This window comes from Tiliqua scincoides, chromosome 3 (genome assembly GCF_035046505.1).
Source record: "Tiliqua scincoides isolate rTilSci1 chromosome 3, rTilSci1.hap2, whole genome shotgun sequence".
Lineage (NCBI taxonomy): Eukaryota > Metazoa > Chordata > Lepidosauria > Squamata > Scincidae > Tiliqua > Tiliqua scincoides.
Genome location: NC_089823.1, coordinates 76,815,962 through 76,834,704, shown reverse-complemented (window position 1 = coordinate 76,834,704; position 18,743 = coordinate 76,815,962). Strand labels below are relative to the sequence as shown.

Below are 18,743 nucleotides of genomic sequence, written 5' to 3'. Positions count from 1 at the left end.
ATAGAACAACTGCAAAGCATGTACCAATTAGCGTGCTGCCAGAACACCAGTGGGAAGGCCAGAACTTTCCCACATGCACTGCCGGACCACTGGCCACTCGTCGGAGGGACTGGGGGTTGGGAGCCTGCAGGAGGCAGTGAATCCTGTTTGTTTCCCAAGGGAATCAAATGTTCCCTTGCCCCAAGAAGACCTCCAGAGACCCAAATTCCCCTGCAGAATGTAGCGGACATCACACTGGTGCAGCTGCATTGCCGTGCAGGGAGTGGTGGTGGATTGGGCTGGTAAGTAATTTTCCTAAGGGATCTTGAGTCTATGAACTGTCATTGCAATAATCAAGGTGTCAGAGAGAACAGCACGGGCATTTGGGCTCAGTTTATCCAAGTTGAAGAGCGACACTTGGGAGCATAGCACTTGCTCATAAGTTAGCCAATCATACAAACTGGACATATCAGTTGGTGGTATAATTAGTCACTGAGCATCAAGCTCCCATTTATTATAGCATGGTTCACATAAGACTACTTCTGTATTGTGTCTAAAGTGTGAGGTTCCTGACTATTGTGGCATATGAACTACTATGATTTAATTGGCATACCGTAACCAAATTGCATTGTGTTGTTTTTTCTCAGACATTTCAGCAGTCCTCTCTACAGCACAAATCTAAAAAGAAGAACAAAGGTAAATATTATTTGAAATGAGTTATTGTAGAACTAGTGGAAAATTAAAAAAAGTTAAACTGTATAAACCAGGGGTGCTCAATAGGTAGATCACGATCTACCAGTAGATCGCGAGGCAAAATGAGTAGATCGCGGAGCCCTGTCTCTCCAAACTGTTAATATGTCAGTTTCGTCTAGTGACTAGACGAAACTGACATATTTAGCTGACACTAAACTGACACTTTAGCTGCTCTTTAGGCATGCAGTAACAAAACTGACGAAACTGACTAGACTCTAGTCAGTTTCATCAGTTTCGTGGCGCTGCATGCCGGTGGGCAGCGGCGGGAGAGGGAGCTGGGCTGCACTGGACTGAGGCACTTCCTGGGGCTCCATAGCGGAAGGGGGGAGGGGTGGGAGTTCGAGATGGAGTCGCTCTGATGGCGGTTGCCGCGGGAGGCCCCGAGTGACCCTCCCCTTCCCTTCCAGTCAGGTCCGGCCCAGCCCAGCTATGCCCGGCCCAGCCACCCCTGTAGGAGCCCAGAGGTAAGTGCTGCGGCCGCTGCCGTTCTCGGTCGGGGCTGACAGGTGAGACTACCCCGCTGGCCCCCCCGCCGCTGCAGGAGGAGGGCCGGTGGGAGCAGTGTCTCCCCCGCCTGCCACCTGCACACGCAGCCCCTCTTCATGGAAACGGGGAAGCCCCCCGCCCCTTCCGAGGAAGACCTGCAATGCCTCTCTCTCCCTGCTGGTCTCGGGGTGCAGCCACAAAGAGTTTGGGGGGGGGTGGGGAGTGGGGAGCTCCTCCCCCCATAGTGCAGCAATGCTGGGCATGTGCCTCTTGGGGGGACCTGTGGCTGTCCCCAGTATGTGGGGTGGGGAGAGAGGAGAGGCCTCCCGTGTGCTTCCTGAAGCATCTGGTGGGCCACTGTGGGGCACAGGAAGCTGGACTTGGTGGGCCTCCTCTGACCTGGTCCAGCAGGGGCTCCATACATCAAAGGGGGTGTCTGTCAGACGCTTCCTTCCCCCTGGTAGATCTCTGGGCCTTGCTGGGTTTCAAAGTAGCTCTCAAACCAAAAAAGTGTGAGCACCCCTGGTATAAACAGTTTGCATATAATTAAAGCCTAAATTTATTCTTAACTTCAACTCTGGAACAAATGATGCTTTTGTGATAGCAATAGTTTTATCAGTGCATGTTGCCTAATGCTTTAAAGATTGCCTTCTTTCTCTAAGTTTCTCTATTGTCAAAGAATCTTCTGTCAGCATTGTTAAGACGTCAACTAGACATTCATGATGCTTTGTATCTGAGTGACAAGCTACCATATGCCTACATCATGGCTAGTTGATAGTAGGACTGGGCCAGAGTTCTACCCTGACAGAAATGGATCAGGATGGAAACATTATGTGACTGACATAATGTGACATATGTGACTGACATAATGAATTTTCTGGAATACATTATGTGATTGACATGAATTTTCTCTGAAATACAACTTGTTCTCAGGTCTTGCACCAAGTAAGAGTAAAAGACGGATTTCTTGTAAAGATCTTGGTCGTGGAGACTGTGAGGGCTGGCTTTGGAAAAAGAAAGATGCCAAGAGTTATTTCTCACAAAAATGGAAAAAATACTGGTTTGTTTTGAAGGAAACTTCTCTATACTGGTATATCAATGAAGAGGTAGGATATTGACATATTTCTTTTCTTGTAAAAGGTTATGACTGAGCCTAAATATTGTAGGCGCAATCCAAAGATGTGATAACATGAGGAGAAGAACCACACGTACAAGCTGAGCCTCGTTTGTTTTTGTTGTTATGGAGTATGGATGTGTGTTTTGGAGTTAGAGCAGCATCCTTAACAATACAGATATATTGATGGAGATGTATACTTAGAGGAAAACAAGGGTGGGAAGGAACTAAAACAAAGCTACACATAGGGCCTACACATAGGAGGGGCTGACAGTGTTGGCAAGGAGGACATGAGAAGGCAAGGGAGGAAACTGGAGTGGTATAGATATGCTTTGGCTAGAGTCTTAACAGGCAAATCATACCAGCTTCCAGAACTGGCACATCTCACTGCAGCATTATGACTAGACAACTTGTAAGAGGACAGTGAAAGCCAAGAACAATGCAGGGGGTAGTGGGTCTAAATTGAATATTGATTGGAACTAATCAGCCAATTATTTTTTTGTCTGTCTTCAAGTGTATTGGATTCCATGCTGGGGTTGATGTGTTTTTTGTCTGGATTGTTTTCCTTTTCTTGTATATCACTATCAAAACATTTTAACAAAATCATGGTTTTGGCTCAAATTGTCCTGTGTTTTCAACAGTGTGCAGTAAATCAAATGTCCTGTCTACATGGTTTGAGACTCCACAGTTGCTGAAGAGTAAGCTGTACTGACTCCACTGTACTTGCTTCTGCATAAACATGCATGAGGTTGTACAAATCAAGTGGGTCACAGACCACTTAGATGAGTCTCATCCAAGTTATGGGAAATTCCCCAAAAGAGCTTTGGTTGACCACATGGTTTAAGTTGGTCTTGAAAACAGACCTTTTTAAAGTTCCCTTCCAACTTTCTGGCAAGATAATTGATTTTCTCAAAGTTTTGATACATGATAAACATAAGAATGCTATCCTGTGAGATGGGAAACATAAGTGTTTCTGGCCTTTTTTTTAGCTGGTCTTTTGCCCTTCATCTTTAATTTTTTTCATTTTCATAGGATGAAAAAGCTGAAGGATTCATCAGTCTACCAGAATTTAAAATTGATAGAGCTAGTGAATGTCGCAAGAAGTAGTAAGTATATTAGAAGTAATGTTGGTAATAGATGAATTATAAATGCTGAACTAAACTTTCCCTATTTTAAGAAATGTTTCCCTGATTGATATTTTTCTCTGATGGAAACTGTATTTTTATGGAATTCCATTGCTAATATTAAATGTGTCATTGTCAATCATTATTATTACTATAGGAAACCACCAGTTGTTCTGGTGTTCAGGAAGCAAATCATTCACATTTTTGTTGACAATCTGGATTGTTGCTTTTGAGACTTAGGTCATCTATTTTTTTAAACTGATTGTCGGTCCAATCCAATGGGTGGATCTACCAGAATAATCATTCTGGTGGAATAAACAACTTTCCGGTTGTTGCAAAAGCAACAGCGCTAGCTAGTGTGACTGGGCCTCCACCTCAAGTGGCCAGGTCCATGTGACAAACTGAAGCCCATTGCTGATGGCAAGATCATGTAGGGATTGGGAGGGAGGTGGGGTGAGAAATGATGGTAGCAGGACAGAGAGTGAATCGGGCCTGGGAAGGGGGTGGGTTTGGTGGCAGCAGCACCTACCTAATCCCAAGCCCCTTCATGGACCCGATCTGCCTTCAGCAGTCAACATGGACTTGCACAAGCTATCTCAGTGGCATGGTTCCAAATTGACCCATGGGGGAAGCGGGGGCTTGCCTAGGACAAGGGGAAAAATGTTCCCTTCTCCCATGGAGACCTCAACATGCTGAAACACCCCTGCAGGATACAGTGGATGCTGCTGCAGTGGACACTGATATGTTGAAACTGCTTCATTGTTACTCAGAGAGTTAGGTAGAATTGTGCAATGTATTATAATAATACATTTCATTGTTGTTCTGTGGTACAGTAGTGTTTTTTAGCTACCTTTTTCCTTGCTTGCATGATAAATAAGGTATACATGATGAAATGAATCAACAACATTTTCATCTGGGTATCCAGATAAAAAGATCATGAACTGTAATGCAGCAAGAAGTTTAAACTTTATGTTGAGTTCAGTGTCTGTTAAGATTAATATAACCTTGTACCCCTGTAACACCCTGCGGTCTGGAATGTAGATTTAATGCTCCAGAAACTGATAGTAATTATTTTTGTATTTGGTTGAGAGGGAAAGGACTTCTGCAGTTGCCCATTACTGAGAATAATTTCATGATTACAAGTTCAACAGCTTGTCAAAAATTTAACACAATTTTTTTTTTCTCTTCAGCGACTAAGTTTTAAAGCTCAAAGTAATACTAGAGGTACCGTAGTATAAAAACTCAAGTGGACTTTTCTGTTAAGTCAAATTTGGCCAATAGTATTGTAGTCAGAAACTTTTACAACACTTTCGCCTACCAGTCACAATTCTCCTAGTGAATAAGGGCCCATTTCTAAGATACCTCAATACTGGTGCTGTGCTCTGGCACTGGGTGTTGCAAACATGCTGTAACACACATTCCCAACCTGAGAGTAGTCAGCTCCGGCTTCAGCCCAGCACCAGTCAGTGCTGAGCTCAGTGCCGGACGGATGCCACCCGGAGCACAGTAGGAGCTCTGGGTGGCAGTGAGTGCCTTGGGGTGATGAAGGAGGTGTTTCTGCGGAGGTTGGGGGAGGGCGGGCAGAGGGAGGAACAGGGATGAGAAGCTGCACCAGAACCTGTGCTCCATGTCATGCTTAAAAGCTTGACACGGAGCTCCTCCAGTCTGTGCCAGCAAAATAGCTGGCACAGAATGGAGGAGACCCATTACAACCCCTGCGCCCTTACTCAGGGGAAGGGGTCAAAAGTCCCCTTGCCTTGAGCAGGCCTCCAGCAGTGCCGCTGGATGCAGCGGTAGCTGTTTTGGCACCTCTGCACCCGTCAGAGGGCTGGGGAGAGAATTGGGCTGTAAACTGTTTCTTACTTATCAAAAACACACCATAGCTTAGGCTAATGTTTGAACTGACTTTGCATTCAAGTACAATTGGTATGTAGTTGAAGCTGCATAGTATGATTAATATGCTTTCCCAAATAGGTATATTTTAATGATATTTAAAATTGTGTATATAAATGCAAGTCTACTTGACTTTAGAAAAACCAATATTAAATCTAAGACCATAAAAACCAAATGATGAATGATATTAATACTGAAAAATGTGTTGTGTATTTCATATTATATTTTTTTCCTACAGTGCTTTCAAGGCCTGCCATCCTAAGATAAAAAGCTTTTACTTTGCTGCTGAACATCTAGATGACATGAACAGGTAGTGAAACTTAATCTGCATGAACAATTATTCTTGACTATGATGTTTAGGGCACAATCCTAACCAGGTCTTCTCAGAAGTAAGTCCTATTTTGTTCAATGGGGCTTACTCTCAGGAAAGTGTGGTTAGGATTGCAGCCTTAGTTCAAGATTCAACTCAGAGGTAAATGAAGATTGATTGGATGCATCCGAAGAATACTATCTTGTATGTTAAAAGTATACAAAATAATGTTTTAATCAATTTTCAGCAAGGTCTGTTTTGCTCATCATCTTCCCGGTATATAAAAATGGATATAAAAATGGATATATTTTATATTCATTTTGGATATCCATTTGGATATATCCATTTGGATATAAAAATCGGCCACAACTTTGTTAATAATATAACTGAAACATAGCTCCTAATCTACTAACTGCTTCCCAAAGCATTGCAGACATTAGTCTATCCAGGATCCTAGAGGTTATCATCCCTGTACACAGGTGAATTCACACCTTGGTAAAAGGAGCAGGACAGCAGTGTAATAGCTCCAGTCACCTGCCTCCCAGGGACAAGTCAGCCTTATTTCATTCCACCACCCCAAACCAAACAGTATTTGAGGATGCAAAATGCAGATGCAGCCCAGAGGACCAGACCCTCACTCCTTGCTAGGCAGTTTCAGAAGACTGTAATCCAGCTCTCTTCTTGCCCCAGATACCAGTAGGGAAGGTCACCAATCCTATATTCTTTCTTCCGAACCTGCACTGTCTTCTGCCTGCTGTGACCTAATAAGTAACTCCCTCAGGTCCCAAATGGCAAATGGTATGGAGTAGGCAAATACAGAACAAAAAATCCTTCCACAACTCCAGCCAATCTGGCAGGAGGACAAAAATTCTTACCTGCTCTGCTGGATCCTACACTCCATGTTGGGCTGGTGTCTTGCTGGCAAAATAGCCGGTACAGACTGATGTAGATCCATTGCAGGGCCTGCACCCTTATTGGAGAAGGGGATGAATGTCCCCTTCCCCTGAGGAGACTCCTCCGGGGAAGGAGCCATGGTGACCATAGGATGCGGCAGTAGCCATTTAGGTGCCAGGAAGTTTAGGATTGGGCTGTTAAATTCTTATGAACACAGAAATCTCAGCCTGGCAATGTGGGGCTCTGACGTTCATGCATAAATACTCATAGTAATATTTTTATACTACTTTCCTTATATTCATATACAATTTTGCATGGACAATGAGTACTCTGTTCTTTTCGGTTTGGGGAAATGTGCCCTGAATACAGTGAAGATGGGTACACTGAACATTTCTTGGCACTGAAAAGAACAGTGTGTGTGTGCACACGCACATAATTGGAGCACTCCACAGCTCATGTTCAGCAGAATGAATAAGTACAATATGTACAATACGTTCCAGTGCAATCATAGCAATCCACAGTCAGGCTGTCTTCCAGCGGGTGCACTTTGCCTGTCGTTCCCAGATTCCACTTTCTGGAAATTAAGAAACTTTGTGAAATGATCTGGCAGCAAAATTAGCCTTTATAACACGTAACTTACATGCCTATTGACTCAGTCTTTTGCAGGGTATATTATTGCAAATTGGCTGAATGTTAATGCATCAAAGACTGGATTGTCTTTTAGAATGGAATCACTTTTAGGAAGAAAGGCTTGTTTCAATCTTGCCATTTTTTTTTAGTCCAGTATGGAAAAATATGTAACTGTATCTTGTTTCAAAATAGTGATGGAAAATCTGAGCTAGGACTATGGGCTTAATTTGAGACAGGACTGGGTCCTGGCACCTGTTTTCCATGCCATTTCTTGGCTGTAGAATATGTGAAATAGTAATAAAAATAGTGCATGTCAGCATGTGCCTGTAATTGCATCTGGGATTAGGAAGAAGGGCTTCCAAATCAGCCTTGCAAGAAGGCTTAAAGTACAGTTCCACTCATTTTAGAAATTCAGTATTGGCAGGATGACTCTGAATGGCAAACTTAAATCATATTCCCTACTAATTCACAATGTAGCAAATGCCATCGTTGCCATAATGCAAACAGCTAAAAGTGTTGGTTCTTTTGTTTCTTATTGTATTGGCATTGTGGATAACGTGTAGTGCTTGGTTAATGTCAGAAATGTTTGTAGCATTCCCCATTATGACATTTATTCAGAATAAATTTTAATCTATTCTAGATTTCTAGAATTATAATTAGAATTATAAAGGCTTTCGAAATATTTCAATATAGTATGGAATTCTTGCTTTTCACAGAACTAAAAAGTTTACATCTTATTTCATGAATGTGTGATTTGACATATCTGTAGATACTCTTCTGTAGAATTCCCTTCATGAATTTATAACTTGCTTGCTTAAACAAAAGATTGAATGCTAAGAGGCAAGAGTATGTTTGTTCAGTGTCCTGATTGTGACATAGCTATGATAAATAATGCTTGATTTTTCATTCTGTTTTCTTTTGCTTCTGGTCTTTACATCCACAACTGTAATATGACTGTTTTGGTGTCATCATATGTAGAGTACAGTGGTAACCTTACAGCTCCTTTCTATGGTAAAGTAGTTTATGAATCATATATGTGAACACACCAATCAGGAAGAGTGTCATGGCTTGATTCAAAAGATATTATCATTATCAGGTATGGGTTACTACCTGTTATCAAGCCATCAGAGTCTATTTACAAACTATGACAACTGGTCATCTTTCATTTGCAAGGAAATTTATATTAGCTTTTTAAAAATTATGATGTCTGAGGAAAATGATCAGACATCGCTCCTTAGAAAGGTTTGTTAGCAGTGTACATTATTGCACCAAAGCCTCCTCACCTCAAAACCCCATGTTATAAATACTTTAATTCTAATTATGAGCAACACGATAGTTGACTTGACGAACATAAATTCAGTAATCCTAACAATACAGCATGCAAGGAAAATATATCCAGCTTTATCAAGGTGATGCTGACATGTTGGTAAAAAATCTAGCACATGGGGTATCTGATTTAATATGAGTTTGTGGATAATGGATTTGATAAACCCATAGGTTAGGAAAGAAAAATCCATTTCTACACGCTCTTGATTTCTCACAATGACAGAACTGGTGTGAAAAAAGAATCACTTTAATGCGTGCTGATAGGTTAGAGACTTTAACTTAAGAGGGATTACTTTTCCTCCCTTCTTGAGATAAATACAAAGTTCCTCCTATCTCCTTGTTATGATACATAGTATATGGGCTTTAACATTTAAAAAGGGCATAATTGAAGCCACTGTTGTGTTTAGGGAGTGAACTCTTTCTCTCCCGTGCGGATATGACAAGTAATGCTTTAAACGTATAGGCTTAATCTTTGAAAGAGAGGATTTGTTCTTGAGAAATTAGAACAGCAGGAGTGTATCATATCATGACACATCTGTTAGACACAGATTTAATGGAGCTTTGAATTTCTCACAATGCTTCCATTTGAAGCAGACTTTTTCATGTCAAAATATATTTACAGGAAAACTTTAACAAATGGAAGAGTTGATGAGTAAACCTGCCAAACAAAATAGCTCTTTTTATCTTAATCTTGACCAGCAGCTGTATACATTTGAATAAAAGGCCATCCGTCCTTCATGCACACTCAAAGAATCATAACTTGCTGAAGTTGTGTCAGTGATGTTCTAAAAATATTATTTCAGGTGGTTAAACAGAATCAATATGCTTGCTGCTGGATATGCAGAAAGAGATAGGATCAAACAAGAACAAGGTACAGTACAGTTACTTTGGCTACTTCACTTTACCACTCCACTTAAAGTGAGCTAGTGCTTTTATTCTGTGAATTCCAGAAAACTTCCTTTTCTTTTTGAAACATTTCAGATGCAACATTTCTTGTTTTTATACCTTTGCTTATTCAAAGGGATAACTGTATTAACATTATGAAGAAACCAGTGCATTCTTGACTTCACAAGGAGGGTGGAAGAGTTGTGTTTATGTTGTTGCGCCAAAACATTTCTGTAAATTTTCTTACCTTTGAAAGTAACTTGGTTAGAAGCTGCATGCTTTGTAGCATTGTTGGGGACTCATGGGAGATGGTGAAGATTCCCCCTGCACCACTGTACTATGTTGTGATAAAAGATTTAGGTTTGGAGTTGCCTGCCAGCCCGAACAGAAGTACTTTCTTATTATACTGTATAGCTTATTTGAGAAAGGGCAGTTTTGTTGTGTGGGAAAGGGAAAGGATATCACAAAGGAAAAGGATATCACAAAGGAAAAGGATATCACAAGGTATGCTTGCATTTTAAAACCTCGTAGCATACATTTCCCAGTCTTATTATCACCCCATCCCCAGGATACTATAGGAGGCTTTGGGGAGCTTATTTTCCCCTCTTCATTTCATTTCTTTTTTTCTTCAATTGACACTCAACTGCCCTAAACATTGTGTAGTTTCTGGATACCACTAGGTATACTTCAGTTCTGTCAGGCTTTGTTGTGGTTATGGTATTTTCTTCTTCCTTTAGTTAGCAAATGAATATTTTTCTGTAGACCTGAAGAGTGACATAACTGTATTGTCTATCAGTGTCCCTATTTCACCTATATAACCAATAGGCGTGGAACCATTAAGTTTGGTATTATAAAGAACAACAATGATTCATTTAAAAACCCCATTTAAACGCACATCTTCCATTGCACCCCTTGTCTGATTGTGACAAACTGTTGAAGCAATTTTGTAGAAACCTGATTTTTGCAGTATTGACTAGTCAGTATACAAGGTATGTCTATAAAATAACAAGACTGTGATTCCACCTAGTAAACAAAGCAGTCAGAACCGATTATAACTGCATACGTAGTAACCTTGAACATGTCTGAACCTGCATGACAAGCAGCAACACTCTATGACGTTCAGTTGATTGCGAGTCGCCATTTAGATTGGTTGTTTTCTGTAGAGTGCCAAAAAAATGCTAAGTTTAAAAGTTGAACAACGTGTCAGTTTGAAATTTTTAATAAAATTGCACAAAAGACCAACAGAATTGGACACAGATCCAAACCTGTTTCATAAAGTAATCACTTGTGATGAGACCTGGATCTTCCAGTACGATCCTGAAACCAAAAGACAGTCAATGCACTGGAAAACACTGTCATCACCAAGAATGAAAAAAGCTCATCAAAGCACGTCAAAATTCAAAGCAATGCTCATTGTTTTTTTCAATATTAAGAGTGTAATTTTGGAAGAATAGGTTCCAGAAGGCACAACAGTTAACCAGCATTATTATAAGGAAGTTTTGAAATAGCTAAGAGAAAGAGTCAGAAAGAAATGGCTGCAACTGTGGAAAAAATGGTTTCATTCTTCACCAGGACAATGTGCCTGCTCACACAGCACTTTCTGTGAAGCGGTTTTTGACCGACAATCACATTACTACACTTGAACATCTGCCATATTTGCCCGATTTAGCACCTTGTGACTTTTATCTTTTCCCAAATGGTAAATCAGTGCTTAAAGGGACACATTTTGAGTCAGTTGATGCTGTAAAGAAGAAAATGGCAGATATGTTGGAACAACTGACAGAAATTGATTTGCTCCATGCCTTCGACCAGTGGAAAACAAGACTACAGCGATGTATTAGTGCAAATGGGGAGTATATTGAAGGGGACAAATATTAAATTTGTAATACCAATAATTAAAGGTGAGTTATTTAATCAGTTTCATTATTTAATAGACATACCTCGTAGTTTGTACCATTTTAAGCAGGATTTCACCCTAAGTATCTAATTGTCTAGCTAAAGTGGTAAACTGATCTCATTACACTTTATATTTAATGATTTGGAAGGAATCCTGGATTTCTTTCAAATCATTAAATACAAAATTTTTATTTGTTTATGACTGTACTTAGTATCTTGATATTCTGATCCTCTTTAAATATTTGTTCTTTCTGCATATGAACTAAAATAATATGTTGTTAAAATCTGGCTTTCATGTATTATCTAGACTACTGGAGTGAGAGCGATAAGGAAGAAGCAGATACACCATCAACACCCAAACAAGACAGCCCACCTCCACCATATGATACATACCCACGACCTCCTTCTGTAAGTGGTCATCTACAGTTACTTGCTTAATTTGGCACATAGCCAGGTCTGGCCCATACAAGATGCAAATGATGAAGCACATTTTGAGTGGCAGGTCACAGGTAGTGGCAAATGAGAGCCATTTACCCTAAGATTACTGCCACATTCCTCCTAGCCCAACATGAATTGAGCCTCCCTGATGTTAAAAGTAAGTAGGAAGCAGATTGGAAGTTGCTGATTTGCTACCTGCTCACTCTCCTCATCCTCTCATAGTCCCTTGAAACAAAACAAGAGCAAAACAAAACAGTGCACAGAGGAACAAGCATAACAGATATAGCTTCAGGTTGATATAATATATAAAGAGTGGCTTCCTCTCCCTGGAGGCGAAACTAGGTCATTTGACACCCAGGGCCCATAAATTTTTGTCACCCCTTACAACATTATTATTATTATTATTATTATTATTATTATTATTATTATTATTATTATTATTATTATTATGCCTCCCTTCCTCTAAGCAGCTCAGGGTGGTGTACATGGTTCCTCCCCTTATTTTGTCCTCACAACAACCCTATGAGATAGGTGAGACAGAAATTGATGACATGAAATGAAAAATAGTAATGGCCAGAAAATAAATGCAGTGAATATTTCCCCACAAGCAATGGATGAAATTTTGCATCAATGGTATATAACTTGATGGTATTATTCCTAAAAGCCATGATTTCCAGAATTTCGGACACTAGGGTGTCACCCCTCCCTCCCCAGGATGTCTCATTGGCCTGTTTAGAGTTAAGGCAGTGGTTCTCAAACTTTTAACACTGGGACCCACTTTTTAGAATGACAGTTTGTCCAGGACCCAGCAGAAGTGATGTCATGGCTGGAAGTGACATCATCAAGCAAAATCAAATAATTATAATTAAATTAATGAAAAACAGATAATTAAATTAGGGGAAGCCAGCCCTGTTTCACCAAGTGAATTTTCTCTGTAGTCTGCCTGCAATAACACCCCCCCACACACATACACAAAATATCAGTGAGATTTTCAGTCCTCCCCAGTGCCCACCTTACCAGCTCAAGCCTCTGTTTTATTCGGGGAGGGGGGGTGCTGCCTTCTGGAGCATTTGTTGAGCTCCACTTTCATCAGATTGGGACCATACAGCTAGCCTTGCATTCCCCTTTGCCTGACTTGACCAGCAACCAAGGCACATTTGCTTACTCGTGAGTAAACATGACCATGGCTTAGTCTCGCTTTCTATAGGGCTCAATACATTTGTCTGTTTGGTGGGAGGGACCTCCTTCTTGGGTGTTTTTTAGAAGCTGCTTTCATTGGACAGGAACCCTTCTGGTGTTGTTGGATGCCTCTCAGCCTGCCCTTTCCAATGGTCTAAGGCACGTTTGCCTACTCGCAAGTAAACACACGATATGGCTCGGTTTCACTTTCCATAGGGCTCCATGCATTTTTGATTTCTGGTTTTTTGGCTATAATGTTTGATAGAAAGGAGATATTTCACTCTGGTTTTTTGCATTGCATTCAGTTGGAATTTATGCATCCAACAGTATATAGCGTGATGGGGTTATTTGTAACCTCCGCGATATTAGCAATGTTGGGTCATTTGTAGTGTCACTCCCCCAAGGCTGGTACCTGGGGCAGACCACCCCCCACCCCTCGCTAGCTACGCCACTCCCTGTCCCCATTAAAACAAACTCCCTTAAAATAGCAGAAAAGCTGCTTAATTAAACACTTGTTAATATAACATTGGTCTAAAAGCAGAATTGTATAAAAGGAACAAATTTTAATGTGCTCATTTGTCAAGAGGGAGTATTTTGGGTTGGAGGAATCAGTTTTGTTCTGCATTGTCCACTGTGGCGCCAGAGGACTGTGGGGAACAGCATCAGTATGCATCCAGGAAGCAGGAAAGGGATGAGAAAAGCAGGAGACATTCTAGAAAAGGAGAACTTTGTGTGGGGGAACAGCAGTTGGGGAATGGCAGTTTGAATGTTCGGAAAGTGCAATTAAAAGAGGCAGTTGGAAAAGAATGTGGGGAAGAGAGACAGTTGCTCTGAGGGAAAAAACTGCCTAGCAGAGGCTTGGGCAGGGCTGAGATACATGAGAAGCATTCCCTGAAGACCACTGTTCCACTTAGGAGCAAACCTTCTGTAGAATATATGTTGATACTTTCCTCACTGTTATAAAGTTTACAATAAAAGAAATCCTACGGTGTCAGTGTTGTTTGGTGGGGACCAAGTGCTAACCTGACAAATCCAGTGTTATAGCAAGTTGCCACAGGAACGTTACTAGTGAAACGGGGTTTCAGGAAACCTTTCCTACATCATTGCATTACAAATTGAACCCTGGCCAATTTGAAATGGATTTCCCCACTTCTTGACTTTGTTGACATGTTTTATACTGTGCTTTGTTGTATGAATATTTACATTTCTGTTGTGAGCTGCTTTGAATCATAGAGAAAAGCAGGATATAAATCTTTGGAAATAAATAAATTACGGATAGCGTATTCCTGGCATGATCAGGGAGAGTTGAAACAATGCATTAAAGCAGATAAAAACAGTGGCAAAACAAACCAATCCAGTGGCATCAGCAGTCAAGAGAAGAACACAAACTGAAATAAAAAGTATTTTCAACCATTGTTGAAACTTCAGCAATTTCCTGAAGGAAGGGAGTCTCAGTATCACCACCAAAAAAAGCCCTTTCACATGTCACTGCCAATATACTTCCACTTTGATCACCTGGAGATTCATGAACTAGAAAGAGGAAGCTCTGATGACTATAGGGCATACTTAATAACTTCTAAATATTGCAACGTATCTTTACTGTTATTCTGAAGCAGGCATTTATATTCATGTTGCAGATGAGCTGTGCAAGCCCTTTTGTGGAACCAAAGCATAGTCGACTATCATCCACTGAAACTTCCCAGTCACAGTCTTCACATGAAGAATTCCGTCAGGAGCCAGTAGGTAGCACTACTGAATCTCCCATCCGCAAAACAGCTAGCCAGCGACGTTCTTGGCAGGATTTAATAGAGACACCACTGACAAGTTCAGGGCTGCACTACCTTCAGACTTTACCCCTTGAGGACTCAGTTTTCTCTGACTTGGCTGTTATCTCCCCAGAACACAGGCGGCAATCAACTCTTCCTATTCAAAAGTGCCACCTACAGGATCACTATGGCCCTTTTCCCTTGGTAGAGGGTGAAAGAATGCAAGTGCTAAATGGGAATGGGGGCAAACCCCGCAGTTATACTCTGCCTCGGGATAGTGGGTTCAACCATTGCTGCCATACGCTTTCGGTCAGTGCCTCCAGCCATCAAGAAGAAGTGCCACAGAAAGAGGTGGAAGAGGAAGAAGGAGGAAGAGGGGAAATAGCACCAGAAAACCAAGAAGATAAAAGTAAGCACTAATTTTATTCAAATATTGAAAAATCTTTAAATCTAGAATTCGATGTGTAATATAATCTTTATTCTAATCTAGAAAACAAAAAATTGCTTAATTACATATAAATGTTTTCATCTTACTTTAATTGTGGCATTATACTTTTATTATGTATATAGTGGAAATAGTTTATTTTATTAGCTCTTGGCATAACAGTTAGGAGTTAGGTAAAATTTCAGAGCTTCAGTTGCTGCACTGAGCTATTGGTCATTATTGTACATTTTGTTTATTTTCTGTTTCTTTTCTTTTTTGGTCACTTTCCTCACTGCTAGTTCCCTGCTTATGTCTTGGATGCTAGTTTTTTATCACAATTGAGAATTTCTTTGTTTTATTTTACATGTTTTTGTGTACTTCCTGGAACATTAGAAAGCTAATACTTCATGGGAAACATTAAATATTCCTAAATGTAGTTAAATAGTCTCTTAACTGTGAGTATAATGGTACTGAGCTAAGAAGTGACTGAAAGGTGTATTTTGGATCACATCTTTCAAACTGTAAAATCCTTATATTTAGGTCATTCATCATAACAAATAAGGGTCTTGTACTTTGCAGAGCAGGATGCAGTTCTGTTAGGTCACAGGATATTCAGGACCAGCACTTTGCTTCATGAGTCTGAGTGTGTGCTCCATGGTCCATCACAGTGTTGTCAAGTATGCTGAGGTATAACTCACAGATTGCAGAGCAGTTATTTTCAACCAGTGTGCCAAAGCACATTGGTATGCCATGAATGGTATGTAGGTGTGCCATGAGAATTTGGGAGAGGGTAATTTATTAGTAGGGCATTTGTTTTATTTTACATGTTTTTGTATGGTTCACAGAAAGTAGCAGGTCATTTGGGGATGTGAGCCTCCTACCAGCAGTTTTGTGTGCCCTGTCAATTGTCAAAGAAACTAATGGTGTACCCTGAAAACTTTAGCACTTTGTTAATGTTCCATGAGATGAAATAGGTTGATATAATCATTGTTGTAGATGGTTTCAGTGGTACACTCAAAATGTTTGTTGTCCCAGTCAGTTGAGTGGGCTGCTTGTGCAATCAGACTGACCCTGGGGATATTACTGTATATTATTGTATTGTGATATAAATGGTTAGTTTAAATGGCTAGTTTAAGAACTCAATATGTAATGTAACATTTTCCACTAATATCTCACCATTTTCTATTATTGCATACAGGGGACCCAAGAACTGAATTGGCTATAAAATAGAAACAGATTACGTACTAAGCTTACAAGTCTGAACTTGAATTTCCTGTTGCTATAGCTACCAATACTCTGCTCATATTACTAGCTCTTCTACCCCCCACAGTTAACTGAAACCGTGGATACCAGAGAATGCCCCCCCCCCGGAGGCTAAAAGAGCTCTGCTCTCCTAACCTCCACAGGGTCCTCTGAGCCCAGCAGAGGCCAGGCGCATTTGTTTGCAGCCTCTACCGGGCTCAGACTGAGCTTTACAATGAAAAAAATTGCAACATTGGATTTTTTTGTAAAACTGGAAGTAGCATTTTTAATGCCTTATAAGGCATTAGGAGGCCTGGGGAAACCAGGGGCACATGACGACCCAATCCACAGATAAGTGAATCTACAGATATGGAGCCCCCCTTTATATATGTAGAATAGGGTTGACACATTTTTCTTGGTTCTGCTCCTTTACCTGACACATAGAATGTATTGATTATTCAATATGTTTATAGCCCAGCTCATCAAAAAACTTTCAAGGCAGGTAGATCAAGCAAGTGAAGATTTTTTTCAGAAAAGCTTCCCTTGCTTAATTCCTGCATGTCAAAGTGCTATTAAAGACAAGTCTTTAAAATAATAAGTTGTTAAAAACAGGTGGCAACCTTATACATCAACTCATTGTTTGTAGGCATATGCTTTCAAAATATAAAATGGTCAAAATATTAACTTGGGAATTATAGAGCAAGGCCCAACAGAAAATAGTTGTCATGCACATTTATTCACACAATTCACTGATTATTTGTTCATTGATCTGAGCAGGGACAATATCTAAACTGACAAGATTTTATTCCAGAAAAAGAGAAAATGTAGAAAGGAATACTGAGAATTATTGATAGAATTAGATAAGATACTACTGTCTTGTCTAGGCTGTCATGCTACTTTATATGACAACAACCACTTCTGTTTATCCTTTTACATATAATTACTTCCTAGTAGTATGCTAGAGGATATAATTGGGTCTTTTCTGGCCTACATATGAATTTGTCAAAGTAGTTTAAAATGGATTCCTTTATTGCTAGAACCCTCCATATGTAATGAAGTAAACAATACATTATGGATGAATTGGAATTCAGTGGCATAATTGGATCTTGGACACCACTGGCAACTGCAGGAAGAGTTCCTTCCTGTATTCTAGAACCTCTCCTAACTGGAGTTCTAGAGTGTAGGGAGAAACTCCCTGTTTTCAGCATTTGCCTCTGCAGACAAGTGCTGAATGCAGGTAGTGTCAATGAGAATGGCCATGGAGCATGATGTCTTAGGAGAGTGATAGTTGGCATGTTCTTGTTCACCCCACCATGTGTTGACCTTGCATGCGACCATAATGTATGAAGAATTAGCTTAGATTTCAGATTATTTAAAATGCTGACATAGAATTTTGGTCAGAAAATTTGACAGATCTCTGCGTTCAGGGAAAATCAGGAAAGAAATGGAATACTTCTGTTCACATTTCACCAAATATTACGGGACGGGGGTATAAGGGATTAGTGAAAAATAGCAGACATAAGTGCTAAAACTGCTTGTGTGCCATGTCTTAGCTACTTCAAATTATTTATAGCAGTACAGGTCCAGCCTATTTATACATGGATTTTTTATACACGGATTTGACTCAACAAGAATGGCCCCTGCAAATGAGAAAGAATGTGCTGATCCCTGGAGAAGGGGAAAAATGCATCCCTTTAAAATCAGTTTTAAAAACTGAACAGTACTTTAACAACAGCCTCCTTAATGAGAGAGAGAGAGAGAGGGCAGCAGGCTAACAATCCATCAAGCCTTCTCTTGTCTGCGGACCCCTCCCTTCCTCCAGCAAGTGAAAGAAAGGTGATCATTTTGCATTGGTGAAGGGAGGGGCTGAGTGAAGTGCTGATGGATTGTCTTCTTAATGACTCTTATCTTAGAGTCAAAAGGTCAGCAAAGCTGTTTTTCCATCACTGGAGCAAAGAAACTTTGTTTTTTTTAAAATTGATTGGCTATAGTGTGTTTCTTTTTATCCATGTGAGTGCTTGGAATGGAACCCACGTCTCAACTAATTAGTCTCAGCCTGTATATGACACATAATGCAGTACTGCTACAGTGAATGCAAAAAAGGTGAATAGGAGTTGCACAGCCCCAAATACTAACTTCCCTGTAGGCAGGCTGCCTGGCTATTGTGCTGGAAGCTATTAACTGGCATAAGTCCAAGGAGACTCAAGGGGCAATTCAGAATAGGGAAAGGGGGTTAGGATCTTGGCATACGCTGCCACCACCAAGTTACTCCCTCTAATTGCCTCTACCTAGGTGTCTGTGAGCCTCTGTTAAGTGCTTGAATCCATTTGTGCTGGAGGTTCTGGCATGCACAACAGCAACTTGGCTTTTGTGCCATCAGTGTGTGTTAGGAGTTAGTCCAGGT

At 40.5% G+C, this 18,743-nt stretch overlaps 1 protein-coding gene across 4 annotated transcripts in view; it reads left to right on the top strand.

Annotated features, from left to right (window-relative positions):
* Nucleotides 1-18,743, top strand: part of CNKSR2 (connector enhancer of kinase suppressor of Ras 2) — a 202,072-nt gene that overhangs the window by 143,074 nt on the left and 40,255 nt on the right. For all 4 annotated transcript variants that reach the window (XM_066620486.1, XM_066620485.1, XM_066620484.1 and 1 more), the window contains 7 exons: nucleotides 627-675; nucleotides 2,152-2,324; nucleotides 3,365-3,438; nucleotides 5,588-5,659; nucleotides 9,313-9,380; nucleotides 11,598-11,698; nucleotides 14,545-15,082. In XM_066620486.1, the coding sequence (XP_066476583.1) occupies nucleotides 627-675; nucleotides 2,152-2,324; nucleotides 3,365-3,438; nucleotides 5,588-5,659; nucleotides 9,313-9,380; nucleotides 11,598-11,698; nucleotides 14,545-15,082 (1,075 nt within the window). The remainder of the gene's footprint in view (nucleotides 1-626; nucleotides 676-2,151; nucleotides 2,325-3,364; nucleotides 3,439-5,587; nucleotides 5,660-9,312; nucleotides 9,381-11,597; nucleotides 11,699-14,544; nucleotides 15,083-18,743) is intronic.